The 14340-nt window shown below is 34.3% G+C and overlaps 1 protein-coding gene across 2 annotated transcripts in view; it reads left to right on the top strand.

The window, feature by feature from the left end:
- Window positions 1-14340, top strand: part of LOC117916299 (DNA polymerase epsilon catalytic subunit A-like) — a 91107-nt gene that overhangs the window by 72295 nt on the left and 4472 nt on the right. For both annotated transcript variants that reach the window (XR_004651542.1, XM_034832253.1), the window contains exons 27-44: window positions 382-436; window positions 525-667; window positions 747-1210; window positions 2451-2598; window positions 2685-2882; window positions 2995-3069; window positions 4461-4651; window positions 5722-5905; window positions 6004-6068; window positions 9758-9890; window positions 10001-10102; window positions 10181-10264; window positions 11630-11704; window positions 11941-12000; window positions 12110-12372; window positions 12490-12538; window positions 13284-13444; window positions 13528-13594. Coding sequence is in view for 1 of the 2 variants with exons in the window: in XM_034832253.1 (XP_034688144.1) it covers window positions 382-436; window positions 525-667; window positions 747-1210; window positions 2451-2598; window positions 2685-2882; window positions 2995-3069; window positions 4461-4651; window positions 5722-5905; window positions 6004-6068; window positions 9758-9890; window positions 10001-10102; window positions 10181-10264; window positions 11630-11704; window positions 11941-12000; window positions 12110-12372; window positions 12490-12538; window positions 13284-13444; window positions 13528-13594 (2517 nt within the window). In the remaining variant the exon portion in view is untranslated. The remainder of the gene's footprint in view (window positions 1-381; window positions 437-524; window positions 668-746; window positions 1211-2450; window positions 2599-2684; window positions 2883-2994; window positions 3070-4460; window positions 4652-5721; window positions 5906-6003; window positions 6069-9757; window positions 9891-10000; window positions 10103-10180; window positions 10265-11629; window positions 11705-11940; window positions 12001-12109; window positions 12373-12489; window positions 12539-13283; window positions 13445-13527; window positions 13595-14340) is intronic.

Raw genomic sequence — 14340 nt, 5'->3', positions numbered from 1 at the left:
AACCATTACTGAATCCCTCTCCACCAGCAGGCTGCTGATACCCCATGAGGATACCACTATTAATACTTGTGGTGAAGTGAAAGTTGCTGCCCCAATTTTCTAAGCCAACACCTGCTGGTTAAGAGAAAATTCTAAGCCCTATATGCTCTTGGTTTTTGATCAATCAAGCACAGCACTCTATCAATCGATGACTCAAGAGCTTGATTGAACGAGTTGTTCTCAAATGTGAACATACATTGTAATTTCTTAATATGAATGCAGTGATTGAATCATTTCTGTTGTGGCTATTTCACATATTACCACTGGCATACACTTCTGGTGCTCTCTCTCTCTCTCCCCCTCCTAAATTTATTTTTGGATCCTTGAATCTAATGTGAGCAGGGAACACCTGTAAGCGAGCGTGCTGTTCCTGTTGCAATATTTGAAACTGATGCTGGTAAGTTCTTCCTGAGCCTGCTTAGTAATGTTCTGTTATTTTTAAAAGAAATGAAAGTTAGGATTTACCTTCCCCTCTAACTTTGCAGAAATTATGAAGTTTTATGTGAGGAAGTGGTGCAAGATTTCATCAGATGTTGGCATTCGGTCTATTGTTGATTGGTCATATTACAAACAGCGACTTGGTTCTGCAATTCAAAAAATTATAACCATTCCTGCTGCAATGCAAAAGGTCCAGTTGCTTCTTCTCTGTGATTTGTTAAAACATTCCCTTTCATTTTTTCATTTTAAGAATGATTAGAATTCTTCAGGTTGCAAATCCTGTCCCTAGGGTAGTTCATCCTGATTGGCTGTATAAGAAGGTTCGTGAAAAGGAGGAAAAATTTCGCCAACGAAAATTAGTTGATATGTTTGGCTCGTTGAAGAGGGATGATAATGTCAAAATGAATGTCGATGCTATCACCTCCAATCACGTTATTTCTGAAGAGAATATTGAAGATTTGGAAGACTTCAGAAACAAAGGCAGAACTTCCTCAGCTGGACCTAGACCCATTGTTCGTTGTTATGAAGTTAATGGCAAACAACAGTCAGATGCTATGAATTGCCTAGCAAATTCCCCCCAACAACCAGCCAATCATAGTGAAAGTGCATTGACGCCGATGCAGTCTACTGATATCTCTACTGATAATATTGACAGAAATGTGGATTATCAAGGATGGCTTGAGATGAAGAAGAGAAAGTGGAAAGATGCTCGAGAGAAAAGGAAGAGGCAAAGGTATCCTTTTCTCTGAGACATACATACAGTGGTCTGTTTTCTGTCCATGTAAAAGGGTTTTTTTTTTTTTTTTTTTTTTTTTTTTTTTTTACCTTTTCTAATTTGATCAGAAATTTTCATATATCTTCATTAATATGATGTCTCTTCCATAAGAGTTTCTCATGCTATACTTCACTGATTCATAGGCATCTGAACTCAAAGACACCCATAGCATGTTTTGGCTGAGAACCTGCCTTCTAATGATAAATACTATAGCATTCACTCACTCAGTCTTTAACTATCAACTGTATAAGTATTTGGTCAGACATTTCTTTTCTCAAGTTCCCTGTGAGATTAATCCTCCCAGTCAGTTTCCATAGGCCTTCAGAGGAATCGTGAACTCTAGCCCTGCTTTGATGGATTGTTACAATTAGGTCATGAGCTAAAGCATCCATGCACCAGATAGTGTACTTATGACCCATGTTATTAGAGGGAAGACTTTCTTTCTGTTAACTTGCTTTTGAATTCTAGCACTAGTAGTTTCCTTTGTGTGTGTGTGTGTGTTTAGGTTTCTTAGATTCCACTGCCCTTGAGGTTTGGGTCAAGTGGTAAAGGGATGGGGAGGGTTTATGGGAGATTCCAGGTTCAAGTCCCAATGGGGACAAAAATTTACCTGTAAAAAAAAAAAATGGAGGTTTCTTAGACTCCATTGAGAGGGATTGGAAGAGTGGTAGTAATTTAAAACAGAATCATGGTAAAGCTCTTTTAGACATTTGGCATTCTGCCTGAATTCAGTACTTGAGTTGACTGTTTATGAGACTGTTGGATGATCACATTTTTCTAACATTTCTGGTGCCTGCTTTTTTGGCCCTAGGGTAGATTAGTACAATCCTGTAGGCAAACACTATTGTATGGATGACACTAAAGAAGATCTTTTTTCAGAACACCTTTTGTAGTGTATCTTCACAGAAACCTGTTATGTGATTTGGATCATTGATGTCATCCTTCGTAAATCATCAAATGCTTACTGGATTTGAATCCCTCAGTCTGACTAAATAAGATGAGTTGAGACAGCCATTTTGGTTGTGCTTGCATACCTGCATTTGTGCGATGTTTATGCATGTCTATGCATAAATACATATATAAATTTATACATAGACACAAACACTCCCGATATATATTTGTGTATATGTATCTTGTGCATCATTTGCTTTATGATCCTGGTATTCACTTTAGAGGAAATATTGCATTGTTTTGGCAGGATGGATAATTCAAAGACATCAAATCAGGCTAATGGTGTCTCAGAGCTTCCAGGTGGTGTGATAAATCATAAGCAAGCACAGGGAAGAACTGGCGTTAATTCATATTTCCGGAGGCATGAATTAGCCCTTACACACTCTTATTGGCAGGTTATATAATTGTCATTTATTTCAAGGAAAATTTAGCGGGAATGATTACTTTGTTCAGCACTAAACCACCTTCCTCTATTGTTCAGATAATACAGCTTGCCCCAAGTTCACAGCATGGCCAGTTTTTTGCTTGGGTTATTGTAGAAGGAGTGATGCTCAAGATTCCTATTACTGTTCCTAGAGTGTTTTACCTCAACTCTAAAGCTCCAATAACAGAGGAGTTTCCAGGAAGGCGTGTCAACAAGACTCTTCCACATGGGCATCATAGCTATAACCTAATTGAGGTATCTACGGAGTTGGACTTAAAATTGTTATTGTAGTCTAAAATTAGTGGCTTCAAGTGGCAGGTTTTTGAGGTAATTTTCTGTTCTCTCCTTTTTTTGGTGCCTTTTATAGATTATAATTGATGAAGATCAATTTAGGGGAGAGAGCAGAAAACTTGCAGCTCACTTAGCAGATCCAGAAGTTGAGGTCAGCATATTTCACCCCATATTTACATTTATCGTTTGCATGACATTATTCAATGAAAATTTTCAAAGGATTCACATAGTTTTCTTGTCATTGGAATTAGGTTGTTCCATATTTTATGCTGTCATTGACAGTTCTATCGAATTAAGAAGTTGATTTAAGATTTATTAATTCACCACTATCTCCAATTCCCAGTTATTTAAACTGCTAATAGAACATGGACACCAATGACCTTGCCACAATTAGAGCTCCAAAAATCAATGATAGATGCTTCTTGATCAGAAGTCATGACTTAAAGATCCAGAAATTGATCTTTGAGCAACCTCTCCCCGCACTATACATCATCCCAATTTTGGTCCTCATTCCCTTTTCATTGAAATATAGTGAAGCTTTGGAATATATTCCATCCCTTCCTAATGGATGGCCATGATCACAACCAATTGGACCATTACCCTTCTTGTAGTACCAACTGATGCTTGAAGTTGGAGATGAAAATCAGTCTTGAAAAGCTTCCACTTTCTTATTACCAATCAATACCCTTTCAGATGACACCATATAGCCTAGGAAGACCAATTTGTTTGTGACAACATTTCTTTCCAATGAACATCATATAGCCTTGGAAAAGTTTTTTTTTATTGGGTGGGGGCAGCAAGGAGCTTATGCTTGTTTAAAAGTAAATAGTTGTACAAAAGAGGAAGGATGAAAAAGCCTTCAAAAAATGATTTCAAAATGTACCAAATTGCAAAAGTGATAGGAGAGAGAGAAAAAAAAAAAAAAAAAAAACTTGGATTGATCCATATAAACTTTGGTTTGGTCCATACATAAAAATTCTTTAAAAACCTGATTTTTATTTTATTTTTGCAAAAGCTAGCTTATTAAAAAATGTGAACTTTTGTGCCCTTGAGGCTTGGCTCAAGTAGCAAGGGATTGGGTGGGGTTGTGAGGAAGAAAAGAAAACAGAGATATGCACTTTTGTAAAAGCATTTTTTCATGAATTCTTATGTATAAAAATGTTTCAAAATGTCTTATTAATGTTATTGCTTGCCTCAAAGTGAAATGCTGAAAGTACGGTTGATGAAGAAATCTCCTTTCTCTCTAAGCTGATGAAAAGCCAGATTAGATGCTAGAGACAATTCAAAAAGCAAATAATAATTTGGATTGAATTTTAATTGCTATTTTGGATCCGAAATCCTTTATGTTAGCTACTCATAAAATCTATTTTATGTCCAATATTTCATCAAATTGTGGTATGTGAAACAGTATTTAAAGTTGTCATTGTTTATGGCTCTAATCAAAATCTTTCACCTCGTAGTCTTACTAATCTTTATTTTCTTTTGTGATATCCATGTATTGAATAGTGTTATTGTTTAACTTGATTTGAATTCTTTGATCAGGGAATATATGAAACAAAGGTGCCATTGGAGTTTAATGCTGTCCTCCAGATTGGGTGTGTTTGCAAAGTGGATAAAACTGCTAAGAAACGTAACATCCAAGATGGCTGGAGTTTGAGTGAGTTGCACATGAAGACCACAACTGAATGCCCTTATCTGGAACAGTCCATCTCTTTCTTTTACTTGTACCATAGGTAAAATATGATACCATGTTTATAGACATGTAACTTCAGTTTTTGCTAGTGGTATAATGGTTGCTTCGATAATGCTAATAAATGGGACATGAATCTATCTTGGCTAACTCAAGATCAATCTAGCTCTTTTGAAGTAATTCGGATGTCTTATCTTTTTTGGTTGTTTTTCATTCAAAACATAAAAGTACTCAATTGTTAGGAAATTTGTCTTATGCACACCTCTTTCTCTAGATAATGGAATTCTCGTCTTTCGATGTTTCTTGTACCAGCATGGGTCTGGGTGAATTTGCTTTAAAGTAACTTTCTTATTTAGTTCAGTGTACTAATCATCACAAGGCTGGACCTTGGAATTATTATAATTCATTAAGAGAGGTTGTGGATATCCTTTCAACTTATGAGACAAGGGACTCTTTAATTTCTCAAAGGGAAGGCAGAGGAAAATCTTCAGTGGAGTATCAATGTCTGTTTTTGATTTTTTGTTTTGCATTGTATTTTTGGCCTGGCTCTGGGCCTAGTTGTACTTTCTTTTGGTCTTTAGCCTCTTCCAGCCTAAAGGGAGATCTCCTTTATATGTTTTCCTTTCACGATCTCAATAAAGGTTTTGTTATTCTTCATAAAGAAAAATGAGCTCATCTGATTCTTTGAGTTTCACATTAGTCGGTCTGAATTTTGCCAATGATAGATATTTGCTGCATGTCTTGGATTTTCAGCATTTAATGCATTGTGTTTTATTATTTAGGCGGAGTATGCCTAGAATAAAGACACCTCTTAAATTGATAGTTTCCATGCCTATTTGATTTTTAAGGTGTTTTTTTTTTCTGTTCTTTTTAAAAATAATTTTCACAATGTGGTATGAGCAATTTGCTTTATTTTTCATTTTTGTTAAAAGCTTTAATGCCTTTTAGTCTTTATCTTGGCCTCAAGTTATGAACAGCAACCAAAGCATTCTAACCCATAATCTGTTTGTGGTTTTGCAAGCATGTTCATGCATCATATGTCCTTCACACATGTCTAGGAGTCATGAAAAGAATCTCAAATTTTGATATTGAGAAATTTGGTATTTGTTTCAGCATCTCTGAGGGACGAGCTATATACGTTGGATATTTTCCTGCATCTAGAACCATATCTGTTGTGGTGGTTAACCCTTTTCAAAACAAAGAATTATCACCATCTATTATCGAAAAACAATTCCGTGAAGCTTGTGAAGCATTGTCTATTGAACCTCCTCAGCCTAGAAATGGTATCAGTTTCAAGGTGAACTGGTTGTTTTTCTGCTTATAAGTTTTCATGACTATTTTTCTATTGGCAGTAACTTTTGTTTTAATTGTTTTGCCATTTGTATTGGTATTCAGGTGGACTACGTTGGATATGTTAAGGATGCTGAAAAATTCTTACAAAGAACAATAAATGACCACAGGTTTTGTTTCATGTCTATGCTCTGAATGACATGGTTTATCAATTTTTAAGTATGATTTTGTTTACTGTTTGCAGTAGGCTAGCTATTTTTGAGATTTCCTTCTGTTAAACTATCAATTTTAGCTTTTGGATTAACTCAAAACGTGCAGCATGGTGTTGAATGTTAGCTGCCTTGATATATATTTATTGGCCAATAATGTAATAGGTTAAGCTTTGACATCATTGCTAGTTTAACTTGGTGACATAACTTTGTTTCTTCTAGGTCATAGGTTACTTAGTTGTACACGGTCCCATTTTGAGCCCCATGTGCTAGCATAGGCTGTATGATAGGTGTTAAGTGTTCACCAACAAGATTTACATTGTTGGCCCATTAATCTGTTATGTACAGTGGTAGTTTAATGGCCTAGATTTCAGGAGCTCATGGCTCAAATCTTTCTGCCTGCTTATTCCTCCATTTGTTGAACCCACATAGAAGATGAACTTTATGTGAGGCAAGGGCGAAAATATCGGGATATATCGTATAACGGAGAAGATGGATATGATATATAGGTAAAATATATCGACTGACGGAAATATCGGTAAATATTGACGATATATCGGTGATTTAAGATATATCAAGGATATAAGCAAAAAATCAGCCCTGGATTGGAAAAAATTATTGAAATTTCCAATATATCAAAGATATATTGGGGAAAAAAATGGTGATGTCTAATGCCCAAACTTTTTAATTTTGTTCAATGGGCCAATGTTGGATCAACCCAACTAGCCTATACATGATTACTTTTTAATCTTCTCTAATGGGCCAAAAGATGGATGAAGCCCAACGACTTAATAGATGTAAATTTTTAACTTTAGTATAGGCCAAAGGTAGACTAAGGCTTAACCTGCCCATCTATTGTGGCCAAGTGTCGTATAAGGCAGCACCTTATGCTTTTATTTGCACAAAATGAAAAAATCCCATACAAGATATGGACTTGAACTCAGGTGCTTAGGTTTAAAACAAATGGATTATGTCATTAAGCCAAACTTATTTTATGATATATATGTGCTTAGAATTGTTTATATATATGATTATTATATGTATATTTTTTATATGTTATAATGTATTTTATAAATTAATTAAAATAAAATTATTATAAATAAGTTAATTTTAATTATCTTATAATCTATTTTGTCTCCTAATTAAATATAAGACAAATATAAAATCGTAAATAAAATTATCAATATTTTTTAATAAAAATATTTTATCTCAAAATATCCACCGATATTTTAAAATATTTTGTGTCAAAATGTACCAATATTTTTAAATAAAAATCATAAATACATTTGAATCACATAATTTGCACATTTACAATAATTTAGTTTTAAATTAATGATTTAATTTTATTTTGATATTCAAGTGTAATAATAGTCTATTGAGAATAAATTAACTTAGTACACTTTTAAATTAGTATAACATTGAATTTAAATTAGTACATTTTTACAATTAATTAGTATATTTTCAATAGATGTAAGTAAATTAACTTAGCATAGTAGTACATTTGAATCACATAATTAGTACATTTGCAATAATTTAGCTTCATAATGAGTGTACACTTACAAAATTCACATTTCTTATCAATCGGCACGATATAATTAAATTTAATATTGCAAATTATATCATACATATATTAATTTCTTAAAAAAATATAACTTTAAAATGTTTATTATACTTCTAATTTCATTTGTAAGAGTTTTTTCTTATATTTCCATGAGTTTTGATCAATATTTGGCCCACTAATATTTTGTGTCAAAATATCCGTTGATATGTATCTGATATATCTATAAAATCCAAGTATCAATATATCTGTGATTATTGAATTTTCATCCTTAATGTGAGGAAGGGTGTTAAGGTTCAATCCAAGTGTTAAACTGAATTTGTAGTCTTTATTGATTAATTATTTAACAACTTGAGCTTTTTGGTTAATTGATAGTTTAACACTAACAATCCTATGGCATTTAGAAGAAGATAATTATTTGGGTGCTTGACATTCGATGAATGTGTTGCCATATCAGAATATTCTGTGCTATTTTGTGTGCAAAAGTTATCATTAGCTTTTCATTTACCATTATCAAACAAAAAAAATTATGATTATCAGAAATAGCGGTGCCCTAATGAATTGTCTGAAAGTATTGTTGATACATATAACAATTTCTGGTGCTAGATAAACTTCTTCATAAGTTGTGTTAATCAATATCTGGAAGGAAATTCTGTCCTAGTATGTTTACAAATATATAAATTTTTTCCTTCATATCATACAAATTTGCCAAATATTTTTACAAATATATGCGTCCTTAAGTTTTTTATATTATAATGTAGCTTGTGACTGTTTTTTTTTTTTTTTTTTTAAATTTTAAATTAAAAGATGAATCAATTTTTGAAAACCAGAGAATATACATCACATTTCTTCGAGAAAAGGTAAAGTTTGAAATATAAGCTAATGTAAAAAAAAAAAAAAAAAGGGAAAACCAAAAATAACAGAGTTACAAGAGAAAGTAATGGAGTGAAGTTCAAGAAATACAACTGATTTTTTTAGGGTTTGCATGTGTGTTTCATGCATGGAGAAAATAGGCTCAAATGTAAGTTGAAATTGAAAGGTTACTTTTCTTTTTGATAGGATGAAATTGAATGGTAACTTCATTAGAATTGATGCAGACAAAATAATTATTGCTATCTGTTGACTTGGTAGAGTATAAAAGAGAAGGAAAGGACAAGAAGTAAACAAATAAATAGTTTAGAATCTGGAACGTACTAAGGCTTTACCACTTAACTACCTTCATGTCCTTGTGGAGAAACTGGGCTCAAATTTGAGTTGGAATTAAATGGTGTATTTTCTTTTTGGTAGGATGAAGTTGAATGAAAAATTCATTGTAATTTATGTGGGCAAAATGGCTCTTACTGTTGTTTAGATTTTTTTTTATGTGATGAAATGAGTAGGAAGAAAACATGAGGGTTAAACAAGTACATAGTTGAGATGTGGAAAGTGCTAAGACTTTACCAATTGGCCAACCTCAGTTCCTTATATGATCTAACATCACTGATAGTCTTTTCACTACCATGCACATATCGTATATAGGCAGTTTTTTAGTCTAGAAGTGTAGCATTTGTAGTATTAGTTAGATAAAGGGACAGGGAAAAAGATGGATATTTGATGCTTTAATAATTAATATTTCAAGGTGGCTCAAAATTTTAATTAATACAATTATTTAAAACTTTGATCATTTGGTGACCTTGCATGAAATATATATTTTAGTGAAAGTCAAATCTTACTAAATGGTGGTTTTGTAGGGTCCTTAGGATTTGGTTTTTTTATTCCATATAAAGAAGGAAGACATCATGCCTTAGTTATTTGCATTTTAATATGGATGCACATTGTCTCAACTTGGCATGGTATTTGTGGGTAATAAAGATGTGTCCATCATTTGCCTCTGTTAATTGTGAAAATTTGTTCAATCCCCCAGTTGCTGCATCATCTTTGGATATCTTGTTAGAGGCTTTTCAACTTCCTGATTCTCTTTTCTTTTTTTTTTCAACTTCTAGCTCAGAAGAATATTAGTTTCATTTTTGCTCTCTTTTTTTGGGTTGTATTGAACTTCATTTTTGTTTTTCTATGCCTGATTCAATTGCCTCATAAATATGTTTATTGACAGGCATCAACATCATGGACCTGAAGTTGCTGTTATCGAATGCCCAAATGTTCATTTGTTGAAGTCAGGTATACGGGCTTTAGACGATCTCCCATGTGTCAACATTCCTTCAAATGCTCGTGATTCTCATTATCAGGTAGTATAATTTGTATAAATCTGAAACAATAACTGTGTCACATGCACATGTTGCTTTGTGGTTCATCTGGTCCAAATTATATTGATGCTTAATTCTCCTTTTCAATTCAGGCTCTTGGATGGCAAATTGTGGCTGCAAAAATTGGAATGCAACGCTGTGCAGCGGCAACTCAGTGGTTGAATGAGAGAATTTCTCTTGCAAGATATGCCCATGTAATTATTTTATTTCCATAGCAACAGTTTTGTCTTAATGTATATGCTAATAAGGAAATAACACTTCTATTGAAGCAGGTACCGCTGGGGAATTTCGAGCCTGATTGGCTTATATTTACAGCAGATCTCTTCTTTTCAAGAGCTTTACGTGATCAGCAACAGGTATTCTCCACCACTTTCTTATGATCTCATTTCTAAAATCAAGGATTTGGTTAAAGGAAAAGCAACCTTTTTTTTTTGTTTGGATTCAAACTGCTGGTAGAAGGACCCAAATTGTGTCTGTAAGATTGGAATTGGGCTTTGATTTTGTCTTTGTCTCAGCCTTCTTACCCTTTTGTTCTATTCTCTGAATCTCTGATGTGGCATTTGCAGCTGCTGATGTGGCACTTAAGGCTTGCTCCCAAGGCTTGGTGCCATATCAATCTCAGTTAGTGTGGCTGTTAAATCATGAAAATTCTGAGGGATTTCCTGGGGTTGGGCATGAGAAGTCTTATAGGGATGGCTCTATTAGGTGGGAAATGGTTTGTGGGGATAATGTAGAGAAGGGGGAGCGTGTTGGGTCCGAGTAGGGTGCCTTAAGGTATTAGCTCTTGTGGATTAATGGTTTTGAAAGTACTCTATGGTGTTGGAGTCATGTGGATCATCTCCTTCAAGGGTTTTGGAAGGTTCAAGCAAGGTAGGCTGCATAGGTCATGAGTCTCCCTTACGTCCCTTTGGATGTATGAGGCCAAAATGCTCGGTGGAGTTCATGTGAGCTTAATAGTGAGAGATTGGGTGGTCATTCATTCTACAAGGAAGCAAGAAGTGCATATTCTATGTCAATGGGATTCTCCTTCTGAGGGGACTCTCAAGCTCAGTTTTGATGGTTGCACTTTGGAAAACTATACTGGATACTTATTGAAGGGTTTATTTGAGATTGTGTAGGGAACATAATAAATTGTCTTTCAAACCCAGTTGGCATCATTTGGCAATTAAGGTGGAGATTCTAGCATTATTGGAAGGCGTTGTAGGGGCCATTGAATTTGGACCTACCAATCATTCATAAAGGGAATTCATTGGCAGTTATATCTTAGGCTGCCCTGAGGAGTGGAGATCCTTGATGTTATGATCACCTAATTAATGAGATAAGCATATAGAGAAGTTTTCACGGGTGGACTCTCTGGATTGGGACCCAAAGAAGCAAATTGGGAAGCTGAGAGAATGGCCTAGTAGGAGACTATTTTGTCGGCTGATGTCACAGGGGACTTCCACCCTGGAACATTCCTAGGGGCTTCAGTTGTTTGGTTTTGCCTTTCATTTAATGTTGTTTGTTTCTCCTTTTGCTTCAAAGGTCTCTCATCTTTCTACTGCATTCCCTAGTCCTTAATAAAAATTTTATTTCTTATGAAAATACTTTTACAGAAATATAGCTGTTTAAGGTCCTGCCTGGGTTATAGGCATTTGATAATTTTAAGCTTCAAACCTTTTGCATGATTTCTAGGTTTTGTTCCAACTTCTCCCATGTCATTGAAATTTTGATTCTCACAGGTGCTTTGGATATCTGATAATGGAATTCCAGATCTAGGAGGCCTTAATGAAGAAGATACATGTTTTGCTGATGAGGTTAGTGTGAGGAACACACACACACACACACACACACAATCTCTCTGGTTATTTGTGCTTTTTCCTTGTCTTCATGATCTCCATTTTGGTTTATAAGAGTGGATATCCATTGTGCTGAACTATGCTATTTTTCTTAATAATCTGTTGCATTTACTTCTAGACACCTAGTAAGCCTGTACTTCTGGTTCTTTTGTAACTTTTTCCTGTGAACTTACCAGTGATTTCTCTGAAAATAGGTCCATCAACCTGTTCTTACTTATCCTGGTGCTTATAGAAAAGTTGCTGTGGAGCTAAAGGTCCAGAAAATGGAAACTTGTATTGTTTTTTTTTTCCTATCTGACATATCATGCAAAAATCCATGTTAAACTTGTTTTTTTTTTTTTTTTTTTTTTTCCCTTTTTGCAGATTCATCACCTTGCTGTAAATGCTCTTCTGAAAAGTAACCAAGTAAATGAAATGGAAGGAGGTGCTTTATTTGGATTTGAACAGGACATGAATATGGGAGCACATGGTTTCAATGAACAGTGTGGCTTTGATGAGGCAACCTTATGTGCGCCTACATTTCGTGTCCTAAAACAATTGATCCAAAGGTGCCTAGCAGATGCAGTTTCATCTGGAAATGTATTTGCTGATGCAATACTGCAACATCTATATCGATGGCTATACAGGTCACAGCATCTTAACTTGTTACATATACCTTTTGATCTTGACTCATTTAATGATGGTTTTTCTTGTGTACAGTAGCTCTTGACTTACAGATACTTGCTTTCACATTTATATTGCAGCCCACAATCAAAACTTCATGACCCAGCTCTTCACCGCATTCTTCACAAGGTAAAAGCTTTTTCAAGCACATACTTTCAGGTTTCTTAAACATGAAAAAATAGTTCCATTATGCGAATAGAATTGGTAGGATTAGATATACCTCTCTTCTCTCTGTGGTACTCCACCCTTTGCTTTTTTATGGTCCAAAGATGAAATTGTAATGATGGTTCTATTCACCAATGTTTGTAACAATAGCTTGTTCATTGGCAGAGTTAATATATTATGTGTCATATATATTTACTTTGTTTTGAAGGATTTCTTTTAATTTCCTGATTCAGATGTATATTCCTCTTTCCATTTCCAAATTTTTTTGAGTAATATGATAACTATTGGTTTCTTGTGTCCATATTGGCATATATGGATCATTTGATACTTTTAACCAATATCATCGAGTATTATAAATATAATACAGTGGAGAGTTTAAACACAATGAGATGGAGAAAGATCTGTACCATCCTCTTTTCCTCCATTCTCTCATTTCTTTCCCTCTTTTCTTCCTTTGTTTTCCCCACTTGGTGGATCTACATGGTTTAACTACTTCGTTCATGGGGCTTTGAAGAAGCAAAATTGTTATAAATATGTTTACTAAAAGATGCTATAATAAGATCTATCATGTCATTTAAGTGGCTCTCTCATAATTGGCCGATATCTAAAAGCCTGGCTGCATAGGTGATACAATTAATTTTTTATTATCTATTGTGTTTTCCTACTTGATTAAGATATGATTTCTTTTGATTGCTGTAAATATTGACAGGTCATGCAAAAGGTGTTTGCATTGTTGTTAGCTGAATTTCGAAAATTGGGTGCCGCAATTGTATTTGCTAACTTCTCAAAGGTTATTATAGACACCGGAAAATCAGACTTGTCTGCAGCCAAAGCATACTGTGATAGTTTACTCAAAACTCTGCAAACTAGGTTGGTTTTCAGCATTGAGTCGCTGTTTAAATGGATTCTTTATTTTTCCTACCTTCTCTAATTCTCACCTTTGCTGTTTTCAGAGACTTATTTGAGTGGATTGAGATTGAGCCATTGCACTTCTGGCATTCCTTGCTTTTTATGGATCAGGTTTGTTTGTTATGATTTCTATTGTTAATTAACTTTGCACCAAACAATATTCTTATAGCCTTTTGTGTGCTTGTCTGTCTTTGTGTGTCTCTTTACCACACACACACAAAAAGGCAAAACAATACAAACAAAACAAAAAAGGAAAAAAAGAATGAAAGAATGACCTTTGAAATGTTTCCTGTATTAGATTATTGGGATCTTTGTTGGATTACTGAGTTTAACAGACTGCTTTTGAGCTTTGGGCCATCCTACCAGCTTCATCTTCCCCAACACACACGAAATCAACCCCCCTATAAAAACAAAAAGAAAAGAACACATGCATTTGAACACATACAAAAAGTGAATAAATAAATAAACAGCCTGAAACTTAACAAGAAGCTGGTAATAGCTATGTTACATTGGTTTGGGTAAATGTGTTGGGTGCAGGTATGTGTCCATGTGTTTGATCCTCCACATCTCAAATTTTAGAATATGGAGACTTGACTAAGAAAAAAAAGATCTTGAATGGTATTTGGATATGATATAATAAAGGAAAAAAATCAGTTGAAAGTCAATTAGAAGCAAAGAATTAACATGTCCTTGAAAAAAAAATAATACTCTTTCTTTTCTCTTTTATCCTTATTTTTGGAAGAGAAAAAATTTCAAAACAGTACATGTCTGAAGCAAATAAGAGCATATGAAATGGGTCCCCACTCCCACACCCTTGTCATATTGTCTAGACACTGGTACATTGGGTGAGGTTGAAG

Source organism: Vitis riparia, chromosome 6, assembly GCF_004353265.1.
Source record: "Vitis riparia cultivar Riparia Gloire de Montpellier isolate 1030 chromosome 6, EGFV_Vit.rip_1.0, whole genome shotgun sequence".
In the NCBI taxonomy this organism is placed as follows: Eukaryota; Viridiplantae; Streptophyta; class Magnoliopsida; order Vitales; family Vitaceae; genus Vitis; species Vitis riparia.
Note: the sequence above shows the minus strand (reverse complement) of the source record. Positions and strands in the feature narration are given on the sequence as shown.